The 27944-nt window shown below is 43.9% G+C and overlaps 1 protein-coding gene across 10 annotated transcripts in view; it reads right to left on the reverse strand.

Moving 5' to 3' along the window:
- SERGEF (secretion regulating guanine nucleotide exchange factor) overlaps window positions 1–27944 on the reverse strand; it is a 218963-nt gene that overhangs the window by 150905 nt on the left and 40114 nt on the right. For all 10 annotated transcript variants that reach the window (XM_073808655.1, XM_033862604.2, XM_073808654.1 and 7 more), the window contains one exon: window positions 20322–20488. In XM_073808655.1, coding sequence (XP_073664756.1) covers window positions 20322–20488 — 167 coding nt within the window. The remainder of the gene's footprint in view (window positions 1–20321; window positions 20489–27944) is intronic.

A 27944-nucleotide genomic window follows, 5' to 3' on the forward strand; every position in this document is an offset into this window, starting at 1 on the left:
CCCTTGGTTTCTTGGTCCTCCTTAGCTTGGCTGTAGCCTTGCTCTCATCAGACAGTTCACTGTGTGGGGCAGAGTCTAACAAATGTGATAAACTCTGAATGAGGGAATGTCATATTCTTGACTCCCTCTTTAAGGTGGTGCCTCTATTACCTGGGGAAGGGGCAGGAATTTGGTGATGTGCTGTATTCTCCCTACCATTCCATAGTTTCATATTCTCAGAAAATAAATGATACAAGAGTAGAAGGTGGGGCAGGGCTGAGAGGAAGAGAGAGTGGCAGGATAAGAAGAAAGAGGAAGGAAGATTAGGGTAGAGGAAAGAAGTGAGAGTAGCAAAGTATATATTCATAGTAAACAAGTTGGATGACAAGGCAGGAAACATAAGGGTTTTTTCTTCCTAACATAAAAGGGATGGTGGACTTCATTACTCTGATTTTTATCCACCCACTGACCTGTCTCCACCTCCCTCCCTAGCCTGTCGGCTTCTAGGGTAATGAAGTATCAAGGTAAATCAGGCAAGAGCATTTGCATGTGGACAGAAAAACCCACCTCAGCGTGATGCTGAGGTGAATACAGCGTGCTACTGCCGGCTTCCGCTGGATCATCCGGGTTTGCCTAGACATCACAGGCAGCAGGACTCCTAAGGGCCCGGGCAGCCTGGCTGGGGAAGGGGGAGTCAATGAGTCAGCAGGAAGCAAAGACACAAGGTGTATCCCCAAAGTGCAAACACAAGGAAAAGGCCAGCCCCTGGGTCAAATTCATAGCTCAGTGGCGCCCTGTCCATCTGGCAGCAGATGGCTGTTCTATTCTAGATTCAGTCATTCCCCTTGAGAAAACCTCTTTGGTAATGACGTTTTCAGTCCCTTTCTCAATTTGCACTTAGTGCTTAGACATCATCAGGACATGCAACCAAGAACAACGCCACAAAGATTCTCAGCAATATTTGGAAAGGAGAAGGAACACAGTTGTTTGTTCATTTTATTTTTAATTAAAGGTGTTAACTGCAGAGGAAAGAGACCTATGAAAACCTTTCTAATAATGCAGACAGTATACTCTCCACCCGGGCCGCTCCTTCCCTCTTCCAGTCTAGCAAAGAAGAGGAAAGCAGAATGGGATCTAGCAAATCAACTGAGTCCATTCTAGTAGGCTCCACACGGAAGCTGGAAGACCACTTTTCAGACCAAAAAGAGGAGTCAGAGGAAAACTGAGCCACCTCGCACCCTTGGCACTCTTCTCAATGTACTAATATCCCAGAAAGCTAACAAGGCCACCTGGGATAGTGGAAGAGACTGGGAATCTGGGTGGCAGGCCCAGCTCTGCCACTGACCTGCTGTGCAGCCTTGAGCCAGGTGCTTATCTTCTCTGAGTTCTAGTGTCCCCATGTGTAAGACAGAGACGATAATATGTACCTAATTGAATATATATTATTGATTTTAGTTTTGTCTGTTAGAATTTCATATTTATGGAATCATGCAGGATGTAGTTTTTTGTATAAGGCTTCTTTCACTCAGAACTTTTTTGAGATTTCATCCATGTTGTTGGATGTATCACTTCGCTCCTTCTGAATTGCATGAATATACTACATTTCTTTATCCATTCTCCTACTGTTGGATGCTTGGACTGGTCCCAGTTTGGGGCCATAGTGAATAAAGATTCTACTTTCAGTCTATTCTAATTACTCTAGATACCTCATATAAGTGGAATCGCACACTATTTACCTTTTTGTGATTGGCTTATTTCATTTAGCATAATGTCCTCAAGGTTCATCCTTGCTGTAGCACGTGTCAGGATTTCCTTTCTTCTTCAGGCTCAGTAATAATTCCATTGTATGGATATACCACATTTTGCTCATCCACTCATCTGTCAGTGAACACTTGGGTGGCTTCCACCTTTTGGCTATTGTAAGTAAGGCTGCTATGAACATTCTTCAAGATCCCATTTCCAATTCTTTTGACTACATATCCATATGTGGAATTGCTGGATTATATAGCAGTTTTACTTTTAATATTTTGAGGAACCACCATACTGTTTTCCACAGCAGCTGCACCATTTTACATTTCCATGAACAGTGCCCGAGGGTTCCAATTTCTCTACATCCTAGCCAACACTTGTTATTTTTTTTCTTTTCTTTTCTTTTCCATAGTAGCTATCCTAATGGGTATGAGGTAGTATCTCATTGTGGTTTTAATTTCCATTTCCCTAATGATTAGTGATGCTGAGCATCTTTTCATATGCTATTGGCCATTTGTATATCATCTCTGAAGACATGCCTATTCAAGTTCTTTTGTTCATTTCTAAATCAAGTTATTTTTATTTTTGTTGTTGACATACTGTAGTTTTATAGCAAATCTTCAAGTTAGGTATGTGAATCCTCCAACTTTTCTTCCTTTTCAAGACTGCTTTGGACATTCAAGGTCCTTTACATTTCCATATAAATGTTAGAATTAGCTTGTCGATGTCTACCAGAAGAAAAGCCTCTTAGGATTTTGACTGGGATTGCTTTAAATCTATAAGTCAATTTGGGGAGGACTGACAACACTGAGTCTTTCCATCCATGAATGTGATTTATCTTTCCATTTATTTAGGTCTTCTTTAACTTCTCACAGCACTGTTTTACAGTTTTTATGTACAGTCTTTTCAGATTTTTTTTTAAGTTTATACCTAAATATTTTATTATGCTTTGTAACATAATTGTAAAATAATTTTTTAAGATCTTCCAATTTTTTGTTGTTGCTGTATAAAAAATGTAATCAATTTCTGACCGTTGACTCTGTACTCTGTTAAATTCACTTCTTGGTTCTATCTAAAGTTATCTTATAGATTCCTTAAGATTTTCTATGTCAACAATTATGTCATCTGTGAATAAAAACAGGTTTATTACTTTCTCATTTTTAAGCCTATTATTGCTTTTTCTTACTTTATGGAACTCACTAGGAACCTCCTTCCAGTATAATGTTGAATAAAAATGGTGATAGAGGGCACACTTGCCTTAGTCTGATCTTAAAAGGAACACTTTCAATTTTTCATTATTGATTATGACATTTGCTTTCTATAAATGCCCTTTATTAGATTGCAGAAGTTCCATTCTATTTCTAATTTGCCAGAATTAGATTTATTATCACAAATGGATGTTAAAACTTTTTCCAACTTTATTGAGGTATAATTGACAAATAAAAATTGTATGTATTTAAGATGTGCAATGGAATTTGATCTACGTATACACTGTAAATGATTACTACAATCAAGCTAATTAGCACATCTATCACTTCACATAATTACTGTGTGTGTGTCTTAAGATACACTACTCTCTTAGCAGATCGCAAGTATAGTATACAATACAGTATTATTAACTATACTTACCATACTATACGTTAATCTCCAGAACTTATTCATCCCATATAACTGAACCCTTTGACAAACATCTCCCCATTTCTCCCACCCGGCAACTACCATTCTACTCTGTTTTTTTTTTTTTTGGATTCCATATATATATATATATATATATATATATATATATATATATATATATATATATATATATATACACCTACTTTCACTTCTGATACTGGTATTTTGTGATCTCTTTCTCTTTTTTCTTGATCAGTCCAGCTAGATACTTGTTGATATTTTCAAAGAATTGTTTTGGGTTTATTATTTTTCTCTATTTTTTGTTTCCTATTTCATTAATTTCTGCTCCTATCTTTATAGTTTCCTTCATTCTACTTATTTTGGGCTTACTTTTCTTTTTCCACCTTCTAAAGGTGGAATCTTAAGTCACTGAATCTAGTCCTTTCAAATATATGCACTTAAGTATATAAATTTTCCTAAAAGCACTGCTTTATCTGCATCCCACAAATTTTCATTATTATTCAGCCAATAAAATGGACAACCTAAAAGAAATGGACAAATTCTTAGAAATGTACAGTCTCCCAAGACTGAATCAGGAAGAAATAGAAAATATGAGCAGGCCAATTACCAGTAATAAAATCGAATCAGGAACAAAAAACCTCCCAACAAACAGAAGTCCAGGACCAGACAACTTCACAGGTGAATTCTACCAAACATAATTCTACCAAACCTATCTTCTTAAACTATTCCCAAAAATTGCAGAAAAAGGAACACTTCCGAACTCATTCTATAAGGCCAGCATCACCCTGATACCAAAACCAGACAAAGACACTACACAAAAAAAGAAAATTACAGGCCAGTATCATTGATGAACACAGATGCAAAATCCTCAACAAAATATTAACAAACTGAATTCAACAACACATTAAAAGGATCATACATCATGATCAAGTGGGGTCTCAAGGATGGTTCAATATCTGCAAATCAATGTGATGTATAATATTAACACATTGAAGGATAAAAATCATCGATCATCTCAATAGATGCAGAAAAAGCTTTTGATGAAATTCAGCATGAAGTCTTAAAATCTTTTTATTTTGAAATGAATTCAAGCAGAGAAAAGTTGCAGTACTATATAAAGAAAACTCATATTCCCAAATATTAACATTTTACCATCTTTGCTCTATATTTCCTTTTCTCTCTTTCTCCATTTTCTTTCTGAACTATCTCTGAGCCAGTTACCAAACTGATGCCCTATCACTCCAAAACATGTTAGTGTATTTGTGACCAAAACCATCAACACTCTCGACATAACAATTCAACCATCAAAACTAAAAAATTGGGACTTCCCTGGCGGTCCAGTGGTTGGGACTCTGAGCTTCCAATGCAGCGGGCGCAGGTTCGATCCCTGGTCAGGGAACGAAGATCCCACATGCTATGCGGCGTGGCCAAAAACAAAAACAAACTAAAAAATTAACACTGGTATGTGAGTACCAACACAACTTCAGACTCCATTGAGATTTCACCAATTGTTCCATTAGTGTCCTGTGCAACAAAAGGATCCAGTTCACAACTGTATGTTTCATTTAGTTGCCACACCTCTTTAGAATCTTTCAATTTGGAACAGTTCCTCAGTCTGTCCCTGACTTTCAGGACCTTGACACTTGGGAAGAATGGGCCTGCTTTTGGTCACTCTCCACTTCCTTCAGGTGGTTATTTTTTTACATTTTATCTGAGTTTACAGTTGCTTTCTGTGGGGTTTGATCCAAAAGAACTACTCCACCATTACCAGAAATGGAATCAAGATGGGATTCAACCCTCTTCTGACCACAGATGACACATGGAAAACCTGCCTCTCTGTTTGACTAGCATGACAGTTCTCACATCTACAAAATAGGAACAGCTCCAATATGCAGCCTCATAGCATTTCATATAATTTTTCCAAATATCTATTTTATTATTATAATTAAGATGATGCCTATATGGAGTTAAAAATCAAATAGTACAGAAAAATAGCAAATGAAAAGAAAAAGTCCCCCACCTAACATTAAAAGAATTATCTCTAATGAGCAGAATCTCTCCATGCTTGGCCCACCAGTGATACGAAAACTAAAGAAAACTCTAACTGAGAATCAGAAGACCTAAGTTTCCAATTCTGGTTCTACTGCTCCAAAACTGGCTTTAGGTAAGTCACCTATTCATGCAAAAAGTATTTACTTAGCTCCTGGTAGCATATTTAACCCTCTGTACCTCAGTTTCCTTATCTGTGAAATGCATAACACTATCCATCTTTTCCATATGCCTCACAGGCAGGAAAAAAATGATGCAATATTGTATGTTTGGGTATGCTGAAAGTTGAAAGCATAATACAAATGTAATAATATATCAAGTGTTAGACCTCTGGAAAAATCAACATGAAAATCATAAGACTTAGTTGGAATATAGGAAACAAATTAAAGATGAGATGTGAATGGAAGAATCTATATTTTATTTGGTTTTATATTATTATACTATCTATACCTGTACTGTCCAATACAGTAGCTACTAGCCACATGTGGGTATTTAAATTTGAATTCATTAAAATAAAATAAAATTTAAAATCAATTCCTCTGTCACACTAACTACATTTCAAGCGCTCAGCAGCCAGCTGTGGTTACCAGCTACTGTATTGGACCAATACAGACCATTTCCATCATCATATAAAGTTCTACTGGAGAGTACTGATCCATACTATTTTATATAATGTATACTCTTAACTGCCTGATATTAATGTTGTTACTGTGGAATTAATGCATAGCAACTAGCCTGCCACTATGAAACAAAACAAACAAAAAAATCTTAAAGCTAAAAAGAAATCTGGTTAGGGAAGAGTTCTAACTAAACCAGAATGTTAGTGGCCTTAGAGCTTTGGAAGAACCCTTGGAATTGCTTGTCATTACACAGATTGGAACGCTGAGGCCCAGGAAGCAGAGTCTCTGACCCCAGGTCCCACAGAGAGTTAACATTCGAGTTCGAAATAGAATCCTGGTATTTCACAGCATAGGCTTTGCAGTAGGATCTGGATTTTAATCACAACTCTCTCACTTACTAGCCATGTGGCCTTGGACAAGTGACCACCTCCAAGCCTCACTCTCCTCATCTAAAAACTGAGGAATAATAATCCCAATGCTGCTCAGTTGTCCCGAGAATTAAAGGGACGATGTCTAGCATCGTCTAACAGAGACCCCGGCACCCCACTGGGACTTGGTGGATGCTACCCGCTATCATTATTAGCTGAGACACTGCTCTTTCCACTACACCGCAAACTCCGATCGGGAAGGCTTCGGCCACTACATGCATCATCATCATGGAGCTGGTGAGTATAGGAAAGAACGGGGAAATTATGCAGCTTGGCAAAATGTGCCAGGGGAGCAGAATGATAAATGCATTGTACAGCAGTAACTACGGAACTGCTCCCACAAGTCCCCAAACAGTAGCAGAAATTTCACCTTGAGGGGTGCAAAGGGAAATGTACCGTTTTCTTGCCTCTGTGCTCTTCCCCTTAAATAGGCATCTGAGGAATGGAGCACTGCGGACTGAGAAAGATGTTTATATTTCTATGACCCTCAAGCTGAGACAACTGGAGGAGTCAGCATTCTGTTTCCATTCCTCTCCTTCCAGAACGAATATATCACAACTCTGTCAGCAACCTACAGCTATCCCCACCGCCGGCAGACCTCTCCAAGCCTGCTTCTGAGTAGGTGGAGCTCAAATCCCCGAGGCTTCTTCAAGTGCCTGCTGTGTCACCTAGCCCCTTGCTCCATGCCCTTCAGGGTATGACATTCCCCCCAAATCCTAAAATACAGTGCCCACTCTCCAGCACCATATGCTATCCTCTGGAAGACGACCACACACAAGGTGCTCAGATGCTAGAGCAAAATCAAATAGTAACAGGTGAGGAGAGGTTTCCATTCAATTCTGCAACAAATCTCAACCACCTGCTTTCTGACAGGCACTGTGCCATGCACAAAAGATACAACCGCAACCAAGACATGGTACCTGCCCTCAAGTAGTTTATACTTGAAATGGCAACTGGAGTTGTCCAAAGTAGAATCAACTAGGGAAGCTCTAATCTGAGCCTTGTAAAGTGGTACAACTTGGATTTGCAGGTAAGGGGGCTGGGATTGAGATACTACGAAACTCATCCCTGTTGCCAGTATGAATGGAAACAGAAGCCCAAGAAAGGACCATGAGGAACTAAAATATCCTTTCTCAACTCTTCAAAGGCACACGTCACTGTCCCAGCTTTAAAGTGGGAGTTTCTGGTGAAGGAAAACCATTCACCTCCCCTAGTCTGTGCCCAGACACCAAAGAGGGGAGAAGGAACTGTCACAGGCTCTACCTCTTCGGGCACCATCTGGATGTCTAGGAGCGGGTGGTGAGCACCATTCTCAGTCACCTCTTTGCCCTCCAGCCTGAACAACCACCATCCAGTCACCTGGATGTCCATTAGTCCAGGACACTGCCACTGTGTTATCTCTGCCACTCCCTAGCTGTGTCCTCAGACAAGTTACTTCCCCAAGTTTTGGTTTCCTCATCTACAAAATGGGGATGTACCCTGCTCCATGGAAATGAGGTAAGAATTGAAAGTGATGTTTATACAGTGCACAACGTGTGGTACATAGTCAATGTTCAACAAATAGGAGCTATCATTATTATTATTTCTTAAAAATCCTAATGTTCCCCATCAAGTCTTTCTTAATTGCCAACCTCTGTGCTCATACCCAAGCCTGCCAATACCATCACCAGGTTTATCATCTCAGAAGGAACCAGCCTCTTCCTATAGATCCTTCAGAAGACTGAAAAGCCTTGATCTTCTCACCCACCAAACTCAGTCTCCCTCAGCCTTTAAATTTCAACTCCTCTAAGAAGCTCTGCCAAAGACTCAAGAAACCTGGCCAACAACTCTTTTCCCTGACACTGCCCCTAGATCTCTCTGTTCCCAAGTCCTCAGCTCTTACCTGTAGGAGATTTATACCATCAGTCACATCCCATTCAGAAAGCTGTAGGACTCTAGATGTCCTCCCTATTGTCACTTTCCAAGTCCAATGCTCAAATGCACTGACAGGTAATAATGGATAAAGAGGAACACAAGAATCATGGAAATGATTCATATCAAACTCCAGCTCTTTAATAACTGACAACAATTTGCAAAGAGCTACAAGAAATGGAAGTTTCCTGAAAACCCACAGAAGACTGCATAGGACAGAGAAGTCAACCAACTTAACTTACATTTGTTTGTTGCTTCATGGTTATAAAATGCTTTCATATTCATAATCATTTTGACAACAACTTGCAGAGGCAAGCCTAGTAAGCAGTATCATATCTGACAGTTGCAAAATCAGAGGTTCAGAGAAGTAAAGCAGTTTGTCCAAGAATCAAAAGACAATGTAAAGTCACTTGATTCTCCCAAGTCCTTCTTCTGTTGGTTGCTCCTTCACACAGACTCTATCATCAAATGATGTGCATGCTCCAGGCTAGTAAAAAAAAAAAAAAAAACTTACACAAAAAGGATCACATGGAAATAAAACTACAGAGAAGATACTCAAGAATGACTAAATTATTATTCTAAAGTGAGGAACTTTCCTCACTCAATCCTGGGAGTGCTGGCTACAGCAACACATACATTTTGTTCAGCAACCATGAGCAGCTGTCCCCAGGCAGCTCAGCCTCCTGAAGTGGCCCATGGAAGGTCCTCATGGCAGCTACAAGCAGCCTCCCAGCACCTATTAGTGGCTCCCACGCTGCCTCCTGCTTTCCTTTCTCCTTACATTTCTGGCCCCTCTGAAAAGCCAGAAGCTTCACTGTTGATTGATTGTCATAGCAGCTGCTATTTTCACATCTCTGATTCCTTCCATTTCTGCTACCCACAGCCAGTACCCCCCATCTTGGATGACACCAGGCATCCAGTAAAAACAGCTCTCATCCAAAGAGCAATCTGCAGATGCAGGAGGTGGCCACCAGCACTGACAGCGTTCCCACAGAGAGAACCACTACATCACAGAAGGGAATTACACAATCATACAAAGACTAACTTCTTCCTTCTAGTCATAATTTGGTGGCCCCACTACCAAACGGCCTGGGGTCTTCGGGTTCTGAAGGTTACATGCCAAAAGCATGGCCTGGTTTGCTTCCTTGGAAGTGACAAGAGCAATGTTTTCTCTTTATCTACCTCGTGGGGTGCCTACCAGCCAAGGCCTCAGAGGCTCAGGACACTGCAGGCCAAGAAGAGGCTGGAACTGGATGGGATTACCTTTGGGGAAGAGGGGTGACTACAGGCTTGGTTCCTAAGGCAGCCATTCAATATAACGTACCCAAAGGGGTCTGGCAGAGAGAGGCTTGATTCAGGCCCTTGCCAATATCAAAGAAGGCCTCCAAGCAGGAAGCTCTGAGCAGCAATAATCCTTGGAATCAAACACTTGGCACTCTACTGGGGAATTCAGAACAAGGTCCTGAACAGTGACCAGGGGTCCAGAACACAGAGTCCAGGCCCCGGGCAATGAGACTGGCAAAATCCAGGCTCTGCTCAGGGTAGGGTTCCTATGCTAGTGGAACTGGAAGAGAGGTCCAGCTGTCTGGACGGGGTCAGTGTGGGAGGGAGAAAGCATTTAAGAAAGGCAAAAGGAAGGCCAGGGTTCATCACAGCCAAGGAGCCAGGCCTCCAGCAGCCCACCAAATGCCAGATCTGGAATTGCAAGAGGTCTCAGGGACAAGGGAGGTTGAGGAAAGGTGGAAAAGGGCTTCAGGGACAGCAGTCCAACAAGAGTCAAGGAAGTGGGGTAACGGCACCAAGCAAAGAAAAACTGAGAAAGAAAGAAGAGGCAGGTCTGTTAGGCTGAATGGCAGGAATACTGAGATGAATATAAGACATCGTCCTTGTTATCCATTGTTGGGGGGGGGGTGGTGGCGGGGAGTAGTTGTCCAAGCAGCCAAGGGCAAAGGAAAGCAGAAGAACCAGAAGAATCAAAGACCCAGAAGTATCAAACAACGTGACGATTTCGTTGGTTTGACACAGATGTATTGCAAGGTGCAAGGGAGAGACTGGTAGAAGGTGAGGCTGGATATTGACAGGGGCGGTATCAAGAAGAGCTTTTTATGACAAGCCCGAGATTATAGACATCATCCTAGATGGGAGGCCAAAAAGCAAAGGTAATTATTTGTTGAGTACCTACTGTGTGCTGGGCACTAATTAAGGTGATGGAGACACAGTGGTGAACAAGGCCTACAGTCACACTCTAATAACCGCATTCTTTGCACAACTAGCTGTGGAGATTAGGGATTGTGTGTTTCTCCTACCTCTTGAGGGCAGAGGTTGGGTCTTATTCTCCTCTATTTCCAGAAGACTCAGCTAAGTTTCTTCCATATAGTACCTTTCCAATAAGTGTTTGTTGTGGGAATAAATGCTTCCTGTATTTTCTTTTTTTTCCAATTGAAGTATAGTTGATTTACAATGTTAATTACTGCTTACAGCAAAGTGACTCAGTTATACATATATACATTCTCTTTCATATTCTTTTCCATTATGGCTTATCATAGAGTACTGAATATAGTTCCTGTGCTATACAGTAGGACCTTGCTGTTTATCAATCTTATACATACCAGTTTGCATCTGCTAATCCCAAACTCCCAATCCATCCCTCTCCCACCTCCCTCCATATTTTTTAAAATCTTTTTTTTAAAATAAGAGCATAATATGATCAGATTTATATTTTAGTACATCATTTTGGCAGCTGGGTGGGGGCACCTAGAAGGTGCACAAACTAGAGACAAGGGGTTCTCAACTAAGGGGTTCTCAACTGTCACTAGGCAATAGATAATGGGGGTCCAAGCTAGAGGAACAGTGTTGTAGATGGAGGTAGTTTTAGTGCCCTGGCCAATCGATTCACTTAGAGCTCACTCAGCCTTCACAGACTTTGTATTTCTCTCATCAAACCACTGCAGCCTCCTCTGAAGCCTCTGTTGGCTTCTGTTTTCACTCTAAACCTTGGCATGATTTACTTTCACCCTGGGACAGCCCTGTTTTCAAGGTCAAAGCCAACAAAAGACAGCTGGTCAACTCCAGGGTGACCCCGGGCATGGCCTGGGGCAGTCGTAATGCTGCAGAGCATGGTGGTGACACACGAGGTCACTGGAGTTTAAATCAGCGCTGATGAATTTCCTCTGCTGCTGAGAGGAAGCACCGGAGACATCCTTGCTGTTGATGCTGATGGCTACCTCAAAAGACAGGAATTCACCCTCCCCGGCCCTGCATGGAGATTGGCTGTGGGTTACCAAGCACCTGGCCTCCGATATTTTCACTGGTTCTGATTCTAAGAAGTATTTACCACAAAATCCAGGACAGTTCTTTGTAGCTCCTAAGATCTCAAGTGATTAAGACAGAAGAGCAGCTCTGATTCAGACTTATAATAAAACCTGTGTCTGAAGCATAGAGGGGTTCACTTGTCATGAACCCAACAGTAACTCTTTTGTACAGACCTTCAGAGTTTATAAAAGCCCTTTTATAGCTTATTTGCATCTTTCAATAGCTCTGTAGGCAACGTAAAGCAGATATTATTACTCCCATTTTGTAGACGAGAAAACTAAGGCTTGGAGAGGTTTTGACTGGCCCAAAGTCATATGAGTTGTCGGTGACAGAGCAGAAATTCCAACCCTGGTCTCACTCCACATTCAAGCCTCTGTCCATCACACCTCCAACTCTAGCAAGCACTAGGGTTTACCACAATCATGAGTTAATGTCTCTGTCCCAGTCCTCACTGACACCAGTCCTTTCCTGGCTGCTTTTCCTCATAAGACAGTGACCCAGATTACGAGTCTGGAGAGTGCTACCAGGTCTCCGTCAGACCCAACTACCATGCAGCGATAGCCAAAGCCAGGGCCACATTCTGATCAGAACTGTCCAGAGAGGAAGCTGTTGGTGCACAGGGCTAGCTATGAGAAGAAGGAGGGCTCTGAGAGCCAGATTCAAGTCCCCGTTCTGCCATGTGGTATATAACCTTAAGCTCATGACAGCTTTCTCTTTGAACCTCCACAGAATAAGGGCAGCAACATCTGCTCTACCCACCACTCAGGGATCAGAGCCAGTAATGGAATATTTCTTCTCCCGTTTCCAGGCAGTTACCAGATTGTGCTGGATGCACCCACTACAGAGTAAAGCAAACTAGCCCCTCCATGGAGGCCTCCCTGCAGTAACCTCAACACGCAGGCAGACAATCTGTCTTTCAATCTAAGCAGGAAGATTTAAGCCACCCAACAGGCGCTCTCACACGGTTTCAGCACACTTCTGCTGATCATTTACTTTGTACCGAGCCTGGCCCTAATTATACAAAGATAAATAAGACAGTGTGGGCCTTCAAAAGACTGTAGGTTTGATTTAGAGACGGACATGTTAATAAGTACTGTATTACTAATAAACACGGTATTCCAGCATTGGGCAGCAACTCTGTCTTTTTGTTGTGAATTCTTGGCACACTGTACGGTGCTGCCCACAGTAGGATGCAGTAAACATTTACTGAATAAATAAATAAAACTAACATAAAACATGACGACAAAGGGTACACACACTTCAATAAAAGAATTGCTCTTCTCCACCTGGAAGCTTCCATCTTCCCATATCCCCTTTTCCCTTTACTCCTGTCCTGAAAGAAAAGGATCCTTCCTTCTTGTCAGAACTAACCCCTTCACGGTGATTTCCCTCCTCTCCTCATCTCCTTGGAGGCCTTGCTCCAGCCATCCTGCCTCCCTCTTGCATCTGTCCTCAGAAGCTTTCTCTCTCTTTCTTTCCCTCTCTCTAATCCTTGCTTTCAGCCTTCTGACCCACGTCAGGTTCCCCGAGCTTACAAAACTAACTTGAACCAAGCTCTCCTTTCGAGTTCCTGAGCTCGTCCCCATCCTCCTTTGACCACCGAATCTCTCGATTCTGTTGTTTGCACCTGCAGCCTGTATTTCTCCTCACCCTTTCATTCACCCCATGTCCTTCGAAGCTGCTCTCAGAAGCGTCACCACCCCTCCGCAACACCAAGGCCAGTGGTCTTGTCTCAGTCTCCAAGCTCCCTGACCTCCCTGCTGAAATCCCCTTGGCTTCTGCGACACTGCAGTTCCTGGCTTGCTTTCTCCCTCTCTTGTCAATACTCAGTCTCTATCTGGCTGCTCTTCCTCTGCTTTCCTCTCAATGCAAGTTCTTGCCAAGATTGCCTTGTTACTTCACATTAGCTCCCTTGAGAACTAATTTAATGTCAAAGCTTCCAACTCAGGAAGGCTTTCCAGTCACCACCTCCACCGCAACCGCCCTGAGCCCAACCCTGCAGAGTCCAACAGAACCATAGGGACTAAAAGTGCAAGAAAGAAAAGGTCCCCAAGGATAGGGGAAGGGATGGGATCAACATGGTTTCAATGTCAGACTCTCTCACAGCCTCTGTCACATTCTGCTTGTCCTGCAATGAACTTATCTTAGTTCTGCCACCAGCTCACAAGCTCCTAAGACAGGATCCGTCCCACTCTTCTCTGCTCCCCACATTCGGCGAATGTCGTGCTCGGACAGACGGGCACACATAAGCATTTTCCAGATAAAAGAAGAAAAAGTGAAGATGAATAGGCGTGAAAGCACTTGGTAAATTGGAAAGCACTAAAGGACTAGAAGCCTCACCATCAACAGACTTCGTAAGAAACTTCCGGGTTGTTCAGGCACATTGCAGCGTCGGTGCCTGTCCTCTGGCTCTGCATGACATTTGATGCCCAAATGCCTGAGAACATGGAAATGCCTATTCCGGAACTGGTCTGGGATTGAGAGGCACAGACTACAGCGACAGAGAGAGAGAAGAGGAGCTGTAAAGGATCTCACCCTCTGAGACCACCTCCTTCTCATGTGCTCAGTCAGTAAACATCCACTAAGCACCTATGAGGTGCCGGGAGCTATTCCAGACACTGGGAACACAGCTTTGAACAAGATGACGAGGGCCCGTGCCCTCCTGGATATTATATTTCAGTGAGAAGAGATGATAAATACAAATAAAAGAAAACAGCAGGTAGTAAATAAATGCTTCTGTATCAGATGCTTTACCATCTCTTTCAAACAAAACAGCCCTGGCTGGTGGCTCTTTCTCTCTCCTGAGTGTTCACACGGACAAATCCAGTCCCCTGCTTTGAGGTTTGTTTTGTGTTTTTCTCCCCGTTAGGTCAGCAGCTACAGCACAGATGTGCTAGCTTCTCTAATCTCCAGCAAAACCGTGTTTGGATGAACACTGCCACCCCATTTGAGGAGGCCTCTGAAACCACTACACCTGGAAGGTTTGGGCAGCCTGGCTGCCATGGTCTCAGAGACCTACTGCCCCTCTGAGAAGAGCGACCTACTGCCCCTCTGAGAAGAGCGATGATGCTGCGGATACTTACCAGAGAGCTACTTGGGGAGGCTTTTTCAGGTTGTGTTCATCTGTCAGAGCCCTCCGGACTCAGCTGATCGCTGGTGGTAGATTTTTGTGTTATTTAGGGCACTGAAGTCCCACAGTCTTGACACAAACTTAAAATTAGAAATGCATTAAATATAGGAAAGGAGGAAGGTCATTCAGGAAAGGCAGCCTTCCGAGGGAGCTGCAGGACAAAGACACCCTGGAAACTTCCAGGTTCATTAATGTGTTTTACACAGCATTCCAGTGGTATTTCTCCTTCAGAAATAACACTGTGGAAAGCGTAGGGGACTGGCTCAAACCTCAGCTAACACAGCGGAGTGAGTGACTCTGCAAACTAAAAATAGCTTCTTTCCCACTCATTCTGACAGATTTCACTTAGACCCTGTGCACAGGCTGATTCTCCAACAAACAGTTTTAGTCCTGCAGCAAAATGAGGGCTGGTGGCATTTGGGCTTGACAATTACCCAATCCCTGGTTCGACTCTAGTTTATTTCCACGTTTCCTGCTGTTGCTCCAATGGCTGCGTGTATGCACACACGTGCACGTGTGCACTGAGCTCCCTGCCTGGGATTTGGTGCTCCTCAACCAAACTTGGGCAGAATTCAAACCAGGAACATGACTCAGGACCATGGCTGCAGACTGAGCCCAGAGCAAGGTTCTCAGAAACACCGGGAAGGCTCTTTGTCTCAGGTCTTCTCCTAATTCCCAGCTAGCCTCTCTGGGCCTCAGTTTCCTCAATTATAAAATAAGGGTAATCATTCCTATTCTGGCCTATTTCACAGCATCACCCTGGGATCAAAAGAGATAACGTATGCAAGAGTTATTTTCCTTTAGACATACTCCTATCAGAAGGATGGATGGCAGTGATGGGGTAGGTGAAACAGGCAGTCAGACTACAAAACTAGGCTGGACCACTGGAAGGGACAGGCATCCCGACTGTACCAGGAGCTAAAAGCAGATCCAGATTCACAGCCTTAGCTCGTGTTGTCCCCTCTGCCTGGAATGTCCTTCTCCCTTTGTTAAACTCCTACTCATTTTTAAGAACCTAGTCCAAACACTTCTTTTTGTTAGTGTCTTCAGAATAAATTATTCCACCTTCACTGCTCCCTTAGCCTTTCGTACACACCTCTAACAGCACTTTTCACTCTACAGGGTAAGGAATTTATTTACATACGTGGAAGTTCTTTGAGGGCAAAGATTATTCTTTATCTTTGTATCCACTTCCCCACCCACCACCACTGTGTGGTCAAAGCAAGTGTATGGTAAGTGTCATCCAATGTTCACTGGGTTGACAAGGAATGGACAAGAACCCAAAGCCAAGAAGGGGGTAAACCCAGGAGACATGCACACAGGTGGGACAGCCGGCACAGAGCCAGTGGAGGGGGTGGCGGAAGGAGAATCCAGGAAGGTAGAGTCACCAAGGTCTGCCTGTTCCCGGCAATAAGGTCACAGCCACAGGGACGGGAGTCAAAGCCAAACTGCAAGTCCTGGGAGGGCCAGGTGGGAGCATCATACTAAGTCCCAGTGACCTAAGATGGAACAGGAAGCCCTAGGGACAAGGAACAAGGGCAGAGAACAGAGCCAAGGCGAAGAGGCAGAGCAAGGCTCAAGCGGTACTGAAGTCTGGAACTTCTAGATTAGTTAACATTCCCAGGTCTGCCAAAGTTGAGCCAGCAGCTTGGGGTTGAGTGATCTTGGCTATGACACCAAGGGACTCTAGAGGCAGGAGTCATTACAAATGTAAGTAGTGATCGTTTCCATAAAATAAGAATCAGAGATGGAAGGGACTCTTAGATCTATGAGAAACTTTATAGGAAACGCCTGGTCTAACAACCTCAAGCTACGTATCGGGGAACTAAGGGTAAGGAGGAAAGGGGCTTGCCCAAGTTCACCCAGTCAGGACAGAACCATGGCTAGAACCCAGGCCTTCTGACCCCCAATCCAGACCTTGTCCCCCAGAGGCTGTTGACCTCCTGATGGTCCCACTAACACACCAGATACCCTGCTATAGCTGCTTCAGAATCTTAGGGGAGCCCCACTGTACCCACTAAGTGAGTACAGGCACTTCCTCCTGTGAAGTGCAGGCTTCCACCTTTGAGTGGACTTCGGAGCCAATGTTCCACAGGAAATGGCCAGGGAGCACCCCACCAGGAGCTTGGAAAGCAAAAAGCTGCTGGTGTGTATGTTTGCTGTCAGAGAGCAAACGAACAGTGCGTTCACACGCACCCTGCCCTGACATGCGCATGGGGGTAATCCCAACCACGGTGCTCTCCCTGGAATTTTCCAAGAGGGGCTAGAGAGGGCCAGTACCTAAGGCAAAGCTGACAGTGCACAAAACATACAATCTTCAGTCTTTAGCACTGTAAGAACATTGAACAAAGGCCCGTCTGGTTTAAAATCTCAGTCTTTCTCAGGCTAGAGATGAGACATGGCTCAGAAGAAAAGAACTGAGACTCTCAGGGAATCAGAGACCCTGAGTCCCGGAACTTTCGTGCAGGTGAGGGTACATATGCACCGTTACTTCATCCATACAGAAAGTATGTGAGCTTCAAGTTCCTCAAGTCCAAGCCCCAGCCCCACTGTTTACCTACTATGTGATCCAAGGCCAGTGACTTACCCATTAGTCTCCTTATTCTTAAAGCAGTGATTATAACACCTGTGCCCAAGTTTATTGTGAAAAGGAAAGAATATATGTAAAGCATTTAGCATGCTGCCTGGACCATAATAACCACCAGGTAACATTGTGTTTATTTTCTTTCTTTTGTTCATGGGAAGGGCTGGTCATACCACAGTCCAGCTCTGTCTACCTGTGCTTTCCCCTCCCACTTGGCTGTCTCTCTGGACCCTTCTGGGCAGACATCCTACCTGAGGCCTCAGCCCAGACAGCTCACTCCTCCCTCTGCTTATCCCTGGATATAGAAGAAGGTAACTGGCCAGCTATGGGACACTCAGGTCCTTGAAGGTCAGGTTACCAGTTTAGTCCAAGGCTGTTCCTGTCTCCCCAGGTGTCTGTGCACCTCCCTGGCCAAGCTCCTGCCAGGGTATCACACAGTTTAGCACAGCTCTTGTCTTTTCCAAGGTGAACGCACCCCTAGCAGCTTATAGCTCTGGCCCTCCAGCAAATAGATGCCTGACAGGCCAGACCGGGACATGAACAGCAGAGAGAATTCCCAGACCCAATCTACCAGCAGGAGACAGCCTGGGGTCTGAACCTGCAGTGAGACCAGTGAGAACACACATGAGCACCAGCTCCCCAGAGACCAGAGCACAGATGGAGGGGAGCACGAAAATGAAGCTGCCATAGGGCTCGGGGCTCAAGCCGACTCCTCACATTGTCCTGCCAATGTCCTCCTCACATTGTCCTGCTAAATAATTTAAGTCACATCAGTGTGAGGCTCTTTGGCTATATGCTTACACTGGCCATGTCTGTTACAGCGCTGCACAGCGTGGCCACCACACAGCATTCAAAGGTTCCAAAGGGAAGAAGAGAAAGGACCCAAGAGTTACTGAGTGCCTGGAGAGTGCCAAGAACTTGGCATGTAATCCTCATCGATGACCTTCTGTGGTAGGTATTATTACCCTCATCTTACCAATAAAACCAGAGACTCAGAAAAACCCATGAAGCCTCTATGCCTCTGCTGTGCTACCTGACCACAAAGTCTTAAGTATTCTGGGAAAGAGAAGGAAAGCTAAAGAGTCTAAAGCACCATGTATCAAGCTCTCAGCACCTTCCCTCACTAAGCAGACGGTACTAGCTTAAGTACTGCATTCCCTCTTTCACTGGAGTCAACTTCTTTCCAACAGAATCTAGAGAAATACAGCAAAAGCCATGAAGATGCTCATGGCCTTTGCCCCTGCAATTTCATTCCCAAGATTCTGCCTTAAAGAAACAGTTCAACAGGGTATTCACTGCAGAGTTCACTATAGTGACCAAAAAAAAGGGAAATGATCTAAATGTCCAACATTCACAGAATGACTTGGAAAATCCAAGAATCTTCAAATCATATATTATACAGCCATTTTAAATGAGCTTTAAAGACCAAGACAAAACAAAGCAAAGCATTTGTGATAAAATAAATTACCACTGAATAGAAAACATTATAAATGCCACCACTATAACTTTGCAAAGTATGTACATGTGTATACGCAGAAAAGGAACATAGTTGTGTTAGGGTGGTAAGATTATGGGTGGTTTTATTACTAGTATTACCATGTCTAAATTGTCCTTGTGGTGTTGTTCAGTGCCTTTACAATTAAAGAAAAAGAGACAGACAGACTGACAGACTCAACCCAGCACCAAGGAAAGGCCCAGGAGGACCAGGGCTGGGATGTAAGGCAGAAATTGAGAACCGTCCTACATACCCGGAAGGAGGAGGCCAGGCAGGCCCCAGGGGAAGGGAAGCCCTCTAGGTATGGAGAGGGTTGTAATTAGTCTGATGCTAATTACAGAAGTCTCACTAGTTTATTAATTTTTTTTTTTTTTTTTTTTTTTTTTGCGGTACGCGGGCCTCTCACTGTTGTGGCCTCTCCCATTGCGGAGCACAGGCTCCAGACGCGCAGGCCCAGCGGCCATGGCTCACGGGCCCAGCCGCTCCGCGGCATGTGGGATCTTCCCGGACCGGGGCATGAACCCGTGTTCCCTGCATCGGCAGGCGGACTCTCAACCACTGCGCCACCAGGGAAGCTCTAATTTTTTTTTGACAGACCGAATGAAGACTGAATTCCTTCAGTAAGCCAACTTGGGTTCAGAGACACATTTCCTGAGTGGTCATCCCCATTCTTCTCAAAAACCTAGCCCTTTCTTTTTCTTTTTTTTTTTAAGGACAGCAGTAAAGTAAAATTTAGTAACAGAAACACATACCCTGGAGAAATTAAGACTCCTGCCTTAAATACAGAAATTCAAGACATTTCAGGGAACTAAAGGGGCTTGAATAAACAACTGAACTACCATGTTTTCTACACTGGGAAGTATAAACGGAAGAGCAAAATACTCAGCTTAGTATTAACGGCCCCTCTGATCAGGTTCCAACCTTCTGATATTACTTCATATTCAGCCCCACAGACACACCGTGCTCCAGCCAGACAGAACTACCAGTGCTCCCCAAACACTTTCTTCCCTTTCCCACTCCCGTGACTTTGCTCCAGCTGCTGTGCCCACTGGAAAGTCCTCCTCTCTCTCACAGTGCCTGCTCAAGTCTCCCCATCCTCCAAGGCACAGCTCAAAGCCGTGTCCTCCACAAAGCCGAACCCAGTCCTGTACCCTGAACTCATCTCTCACTCTCTGAAGTGGATCCAGAGCCCCTGGAACCTTTGAAGGAGTCACACACGGTCTGCCCTGCGGCACAGGTATCCAGGTAACTGCCTTTTCTACCATATTAAACCCGAGCAACTTGAAGCAAGGACCCCTTCAGGCTTCTGCATGGAACCCACCATAAGGCCTAAACTATAAGCACACAGGTAGGCTCTCAGTGAATGCTCCCCTGAAAGATAAGGAAAAGAAATGCATCACCTCTGCGGAAAGAGGTCACTTCCTACCTCAGTTGCTCCCGTTAAGCAATGCAGAGAGGAAGGTGTGCTCTTTGATGGCCTGGAGCAGCGGACGGATGGATCCTGCTTCTTTGGTTTCCAGCCTTCATGAGACTCCAATGTCCTCCCCAGTTGACCGTAGTCTGCTCGGCCCCAGGTAAACACCTTGCCAGTTTCTAAAAAAAGAAAAAAAAATTATTTGAATTAAGGCTATATTCCACAGCTGTGCTCTCATGGGTAAGCGAAGAATTACAAGAGAAAGTATGATCATTAATTTTGGTACCAACTACTATGTAGCAGGAGCCTTCCGACCTTCCTGTAAAGAAAGTGTGCATATTCACGTGTTTATAGATGTGGGAACTGAAGTTCAGAGAGGTGAGATGTATGACTTAACCAAGATCAAACAAGGGCTGAGTGCCAAAGTTGGATTCCAACAGAGGCTACTTCTACGGCTTGGGTTCCTGCATTTTAGCAGATATGGACATGGCCACAGAGAACACCTCAAGGGCACTGTATGGCCTATGCACCCTCTCCCCTCCCCCACACCCTCCTTGTACTTTGCAGGGACAGAGGATGTCTGTTCTCAGGCTCCCCTCCCTCTCACCCAATCCAGAGCCCTCTGTCAGCCACCTTGAGGTTCCCCAGGCTCCGGACTTGCCCCAGGCCACAGTCTCTCAGGGCCTTACTCTGAGCTCAATTAATGGCCAGTTTCATGTGTTTTTCCCTCCACGTAACATCGAGGACCTTTCAGAGTCTATGCTCTTACCCACAGGAGCAATTCTAATAGTCCCAAGGTGAGTGCCTATGTGTGCTAGAGGGAAGGGAGTGAGAGAAGGAAAAAAAAAGACAAAATCATTTACAGCCAGAAAAGCATTCAGTCCCCCAGATGCACCATCTGGGAAGCTGGCCAGTGCTAAAGACGAATGAAGAAAATGAAGTTTGAAAAAAAGAAATGGCCTTTTTTCTCCCAGATAAGAGAGAATTCACCAAACTTATTCAGCTGTACCAAGTGCCACGTTTGTTATTTCAACAGAAATGCAAAATCTGATGAGGCATAGATTATTAACAGATTCTCTGCAATAAATATGCATAACCATGTGCGCTGTATAAATTCTTTATACATGTTTATTTTAACAAAGGGAAACTTTGCTTAAGAGACAAAACACCAAGTAATGCATATTAAATTCTAGACAAATCTACTACATACTCTGTGTTTAGTATCAAAGCTTCATCTGGTCCCACATTCAACATATGGTTTATAGTGTCAGTTAAAAAACAACCAGAGACTCATAGGGGAAATGTCAGAATTTTGAAGGGGTACAGGGCTCTGCAGGGATACAGTTCTCAGGATCAATCTGCTCCCGGACACCAAAATAGACACCAAGAAGTTCTTCCAGGCTTCCTCGAAGAGGGAACAAAGTCTGTGCAACCCATGGGGTACCATATATATTACAAGAACAGGGAGAGGGTCCATTCAGATGTGTTATTTCATGGCCTCACAAGTGCTATTCCTTTTGCCATGGATGCCCTTTCCTTACATCATTCATTTGATAAACTATGGCTCAACCTTCAGAGTCCAGCTCATGGACCACCAGTTTTGCAAAACCTTTCTTGACTTCTTAATTCTCCACAGAACGGGTGAAACCCTCCCTCCTCTGATCTACCTTTACTACTGTACTCATCAACTACTAGGATCCCACTTAACAGGTGGGAAAATTAAGGTTCAAAGGAGTGACCAGCCCAGGGTCACACAGTTAAGCCACACTCCTTCTACTAGCTCATGGTACCACTCTGTATTGGTTAATCACACTGGCCCAAATCACTGCATAAACACACTTGCTTCACTTCTGTAGGATTAGCCCCCAAAAAAGCTCATGTGCCCAGGACCCACAAAGCATCCCAAGCTGGCAAACTGTCCCTCTGCTTGAGCTGGCTGGGATTTACAACCAGACTGCCTTAGCAGAGAGATTCCCAAGAAGCCAGAGGATGAGACTGTTACTTCTTAAAGGATCCTAGCATTCCTCTGCTGAGAAGAACTGGCAAGTTGCTAACTGCAAGACTACAGAAAGAATTATGTTATCACAAACCCCACCGTGAGTCATTTCTTATCAAGTAAAACATCTTAGAACCTCCTCTGCTATTGATTATTGATGTCCAAGACAGGCAAGACTGCCAGAATATGGTGCTACCATGATTACATTTCCAATAACAATTCAACCATTCCACTTATGTAGCACTTTTCACCTTCAAAGCACTTTACAAAGATGAACTAATTAATCTTCATGCTCCCTGGGGAGGCCACAGACATTTTATTACAGACAACCAGGCTGACTGGATGGCCAGCCTTTGGGTTCCGACCTAAGTTTGTGCAGTCAGGTAGGTACACTCCCTGAAGCTGTCTGTCTGCTTCTCCCCAAAATATACTCTGCATCAGAAGGCTCACAGGGACAGAGGAGGCTCTTTTCTTTTTCCTTTAAACAGACATTTATTGACCACCTCCCAGGAGCTCAGCACATTAACAGACAATATCTCAATTAATCCTCATAAAAATTCTGTGAAGTATAGATTATTAAGCTTATTTTACAGAGGAGATTTGAGAGGTTAAGTGACTTGATCAAGTCCAGAAAAACCCAGCCAGTGGTAAAAGCAAATTATAAATCCTCTGTCTTCTGATTCCAAGACCAATGGCAGATCCAATGATTGTACAGCTGCTGTCACAAACTGATGAAACCTGGCTGATGAAACAGCCATTCTGACAGTGTTTGAGGAGGGGGGGAAACTCAGATTAAATGGATATGTTCTGTGTACCATCCAGCTTTCTTCACTAGAATGGCCTCCTTCCCAAGAGACCATGCAGACCTCAGAACTATAAGCAGTGAAATAAAGGCATTAAACACAAGGATTACGATTTTTAGGTCACCTGGAGCAAAAGAAAACAATGAATCCACATACAAAAGATGTTCATTAATGCACTGTAGATAAATGTCTGCCTCGAGCTGAAGCAAGCTGGCAAATCCAAGGACATTCAGATCCCAAATGTATGACAAATGAATCTACCTTAGATTAAATAATAATTATATATTACTGTGCCAAAAAATAGATACATTAATGCCATCCAACGAGTATAGGTATGTGTCTCCAGATAAATGGGAGAAATGACAAACAGCTCAAAATAAAGTCAGCAAGTAAAATATAATTTAAAGGCATACGCATGCGAAAATTAACAGAATAACTAGGGAGCCAAGAAATATACATGGCCAAGGGTCCCAACGCAATGGAGAAAACAACGGGGCCAGATGAGTGGTATTGACAAAGACTGTCTAGGGAGCTTGGAGGGAGCATTCCAAGCTGGAATTGCCCCGGCAGGCTTGATGGAACAAGTGGCGTTAAGGTGAACTTCTGGAAAGGAAAAGAAAATGGGAAGATCAGGGAGAACGTTCCAGGAGTGGGGAGAGGGGATAAGCAACGACAGAAATCCAAAGGCACAAGGTGGGGCAGGTGGAGAGAGGGAGGGTCACGAGGCAGGGCGGCGGAGGTGAGTCGGGGCTGCCAGGCTGGGGCCACTTCAGGGCAATGCCAGGCTCACGGTCTGGACCTCACCTTCCAGACTCGTTTGCTTGCACTCCCTTATCAGCAAAATATTTTTAACATACCTCTAATACATGTATATTCATTTATTTATTAAAGTATACACTTACATTATACACATATGGGAATTATAAAGGTACCTTTATTCAAAACTATATAGTGAAAACACACTCCAAAAGTAGAAAATTTAAAACAATGAGATAAAAACATAAAAGAAGTCAGAATTTTCTCTTCCCACACCCTGGCAATTCATCTTGCATGCTCACTTTAGGAACTACTGCTACATAGACCATGGGGAGACTGCAAACTTTTGGGCAGGGGTGGGGCCTGATGAAATGAGTGTTTGGGGGATGGTACACTTGGCAAAGGATTGCAGGGGGCCAGTAATAATACTACTCACACCTACCACTTCCCTCCCCAGCACTACTATGTGCCTAAGCATTCTGTTGTAGGAACTCTCTATATACTGTTCTAAGCTTTCTCTATGCAGTATTCTGTTTACCCCTCCCAACAACCCCGTGAGACAGGTATTCTTACCAGCCCCATCTTACTGACAGGGAGAAGGTTCTAGGAGTGGGAGAGGGGACAAGCAAAGTCACAGGAGTAAGTGAAAAGGGAAGGAAGGCAGGAAGCCACTACAGTGTCACAAGCCTAAGAGGCATCAGCTAAAGCCAAGGTTGAAGTTGTTGCAGGGGGGTAAGAATTTGCAAGGCTTGGCACCCCATTTGACGTAAGAGAAAGGGAACGGGAGGAGATACACAGCACTCTGAGATTTCTGGATTTCAAGGTTAGTGGGAAGGTGGGGGTGTGCCATTAAAATATAAAAAGGCGCAGAGGGTGCTAGATCAGGGGTTCCATTGACAGGAGTCATGCGTTACCAAATGATTTAAATCACTTGGGGCCCTGTGCAAACATCTTATCAAACAGTCAAATACAAATAAAGGGGGAGTGAATGAGGAGAAAGAAAATGAGGTGCAAAGCCCTGGGTGCTCTGGGATCAGAGAAGACACAAAAGTGGGGGTGGATGGGGAATGGTCGGGGAGCCAGCTTCCTTCACCAGCCAGAGGGCTGCCCAGGATGCTGGTAGGGGCAGGTGCTGCAGCCACAGCAACGGGCACAGTGAGAAGCTGCTTCAGCAGTATCTGGATCCTCAGGGGAAGAGGTATTTCTACGCTGTTCTGGGAAAAGGGGTCCTGAAGGTGATAAGAAGATAGATTACAGTGTGATATAAGGAACATCCATATTTTCCTAACATAATCTGTCCCAGAAGGAAACAGAATGCCATTGAAGATATCAAAATGGAGCTATAGCAAATAGAGGTAGATGTTGTAAAAAGAATCCCACGGGTCAGGCAGAAAAAAGGCCACGCAACCTCTTTAGTCCCTCCCACCTCAAATGCTTCTGGAGTACACACACACACACACACACACACACACACACACACACACACACACACACGAGGAGGCCTCTCTGCACCTATGAGTTATATTTATTATATAATGTATCCGTTTACAAACACTTGTTACTCTCTGGGTTAGTAATTCTAAGTCCTTGGAGTGTAAGAACCTCATTTCTATAACCCATCCTTTGTTGTGCCATGTGGACAGAGGCTTTATAAAAAGGCACTTGATAAAAACCAAGAACTTCGAACACCGAACTAACGGCCCGAGAGTCACCAAGCTTAGTCTTCCCGTGCAAGGAGGAGGAGAGGGGAGAGCTCAGAGGACAGGGGCCGGACACAGGCACACCAGGCTGCTTCCCCCACGCAGATGTGCTATCCTGCTCTTCCTCGAGGCTTCCACACCCCTTCCCTCCGCCCCCGCTGTCTCCTCTACCCCTGAGCCCATTCACCTAGTCAACTTGTATTCATTCACTCTTCAACTCTGCTCAGTCCTCAACCCAGATCAGACTCTTCTGTGCGACAATCTCAGAGAACCATGTTCCTCATCTTGGGAGAACTTGTCTCAGTTTATAACTGTATGCTCATTAGGAGGACTGTTGATTAAAGTCTGTCTCGTCCTCCAGAGAATCAGCTCTGTGATAGCAGGGACTGTTTCTGCCCATCCCTGTATCCTAGAAAAATGCCCACCACAGAGTAGATGCTCAATAAAGTATTTGTTGCTGGAATGAACAAATGAACAATGTAACCATCTCTTCCTACCTACTTCGTACTCCCAACTACTAAACTTTATCATTTGCTGGCTCCATAATCTTAAGCAAATTACTCAACGTCTGAAAAATGGAAAAATAACACCTTCCTTGTAGGGCTGCTGCAAGGATACTTTTTCATATAGTGCATGACACATAATAGTAAATGTTAGCCACTATTACTACTATACTCCCAAACTGAACACCACGGCCTTACCAAGGATTTCCATCGTTCCACCCCCAATTTCTACCAATTTGTCAAATCTTCTCTGCCAGCTGCCAACTACCGACATGTTAGGTAAGTCTTAGTTGAGTCATCATCTTTATCTTACTGATAAAGAAGAGGAAGAACACTGAAGCCCTCACCATTGGATTTGGGGATTTTTGTAAGATACAAGCATAGTATATGGCACATCGCATCACACAACACAAATAAATTTAAACCAGGGGGTAAAAAGGAAGAGAGTGGAAGAGAGCAACGGAAAAGAGATGAAGCAAGGTGAGCTGGAGAAGATAAGAAGCTTTAACCAGAGGCTCAGAAGACCTGGATCCTAATCCTGGCTTCTCTCCAAGGCTACGTGATCTTGAACACATCCCTTCCCTCCAGGGGCCCTATTTTTCCCATCCATACAACAAGAGGACTGGGATCGATGACCTCTGAGACACCTTCTTGGTCTAAACTTTAATAATGATGTCTAAAAATCCTCAGGGTCAAAATGAGTGGTGTACAAGTTAATTTTCTTGGCACCTTTTGAATATTTAGTCTGACCAGTGTCCTTGAATAAAACATCCACTCTAATATCAAAGATCACTAATATGATTAACAATTTTTATTGAAGTCTAGTTGATTTACAATGCTGTGCCAATCTCTGCTGTACAGCAAAGTGACTCAGTTTTACATATATATGCTTTTTTTTTAACTGAAGTACAGTTGCTTTACAATGTTATGGTTACCAATTTTAAAATTTGGGAACTTGGCTGTATATCTTGTTTGTTTGTTTGTTTTTGTAAAATTTCCCAAGTCTCCAAAGTTGTATCATGAATAATATCACATAACAAAAGGTCTGGAATTTTTTTAAGTTAATACAGGAATAAAATTTCCAAACATGAGATGTCCAACTAAAAAGAAGAGAAGAAGCAGCCTGCAAAGAGATTGAATAAAAACATAAGGGCCTGGGGAGAATTATTTATTGAGAGTCGACTCTGTGTAAAACTCTATTTTAGGCACTGCCATGAAGTTATATAATTTAATCAACACTGAATGATTAGTGTGAATTCCATTTTACAGAAAAAGAAACAGGTCACAGAGGTTAAATGACCTGCTCAAGATCACACAGCTTGGAAGTGGCAAAGCTGCAATAATGATGATGATAATAACAATAACTAATGTTTTGAGAGCACTTACTTCATGCCAAACTCTTTACATGGATTGTCCCGTTTAGTCCACAAAAACACCCCGTGAGAAGGCATTATTATAATCCTCACATTACAGGGGAGGAAACTGAAGCATAGAGGGAGGTAAAGTCTCAAGCTCAGAGCCTCCAGCTGCCCCCAGTCGGTGCCCCCAGTCACTGCCCTGCAGGGGGCCCACCAGTCCGTGTGACCCCAGCTCCACTTTCCATTGGCCCACACTGCCTCTTTAAAAGTGGACAGTCCCAAGGACTTCTGGAGGTTGTTCAGAGTCACAGGGACACCTGTGTGGGCTAGGGGCACAAAGACAGCCCGGCCAGATCACTAAGGGAGCATCACCCTCGGCCTATACAGCAAAGATCAGAGTCCTAAGACGTGCCAGGCACTCCACACGGCTGCTCCATTTTCACCACTCACTTTATTAGCTGTCAAATCAGGGGCACTGGCGAGAGAAGTCCAGGCAGACTGCACCTGAGGAGCCCCTGG

Source organism: Tursiops truncatus, chromosome 8, assembly GCF_011762595.2.
Source record: "Tursiops truncatus isolate mTurTru1 chromosome 8, mTurTru1.mat.Y, whole genome shotgun sequence".
NCBI lineage: Eukaryota > Metazoa > Chordata > Mammalia > Artiodactyla > Delphinidae > Tursiops > Tursiops truncatus.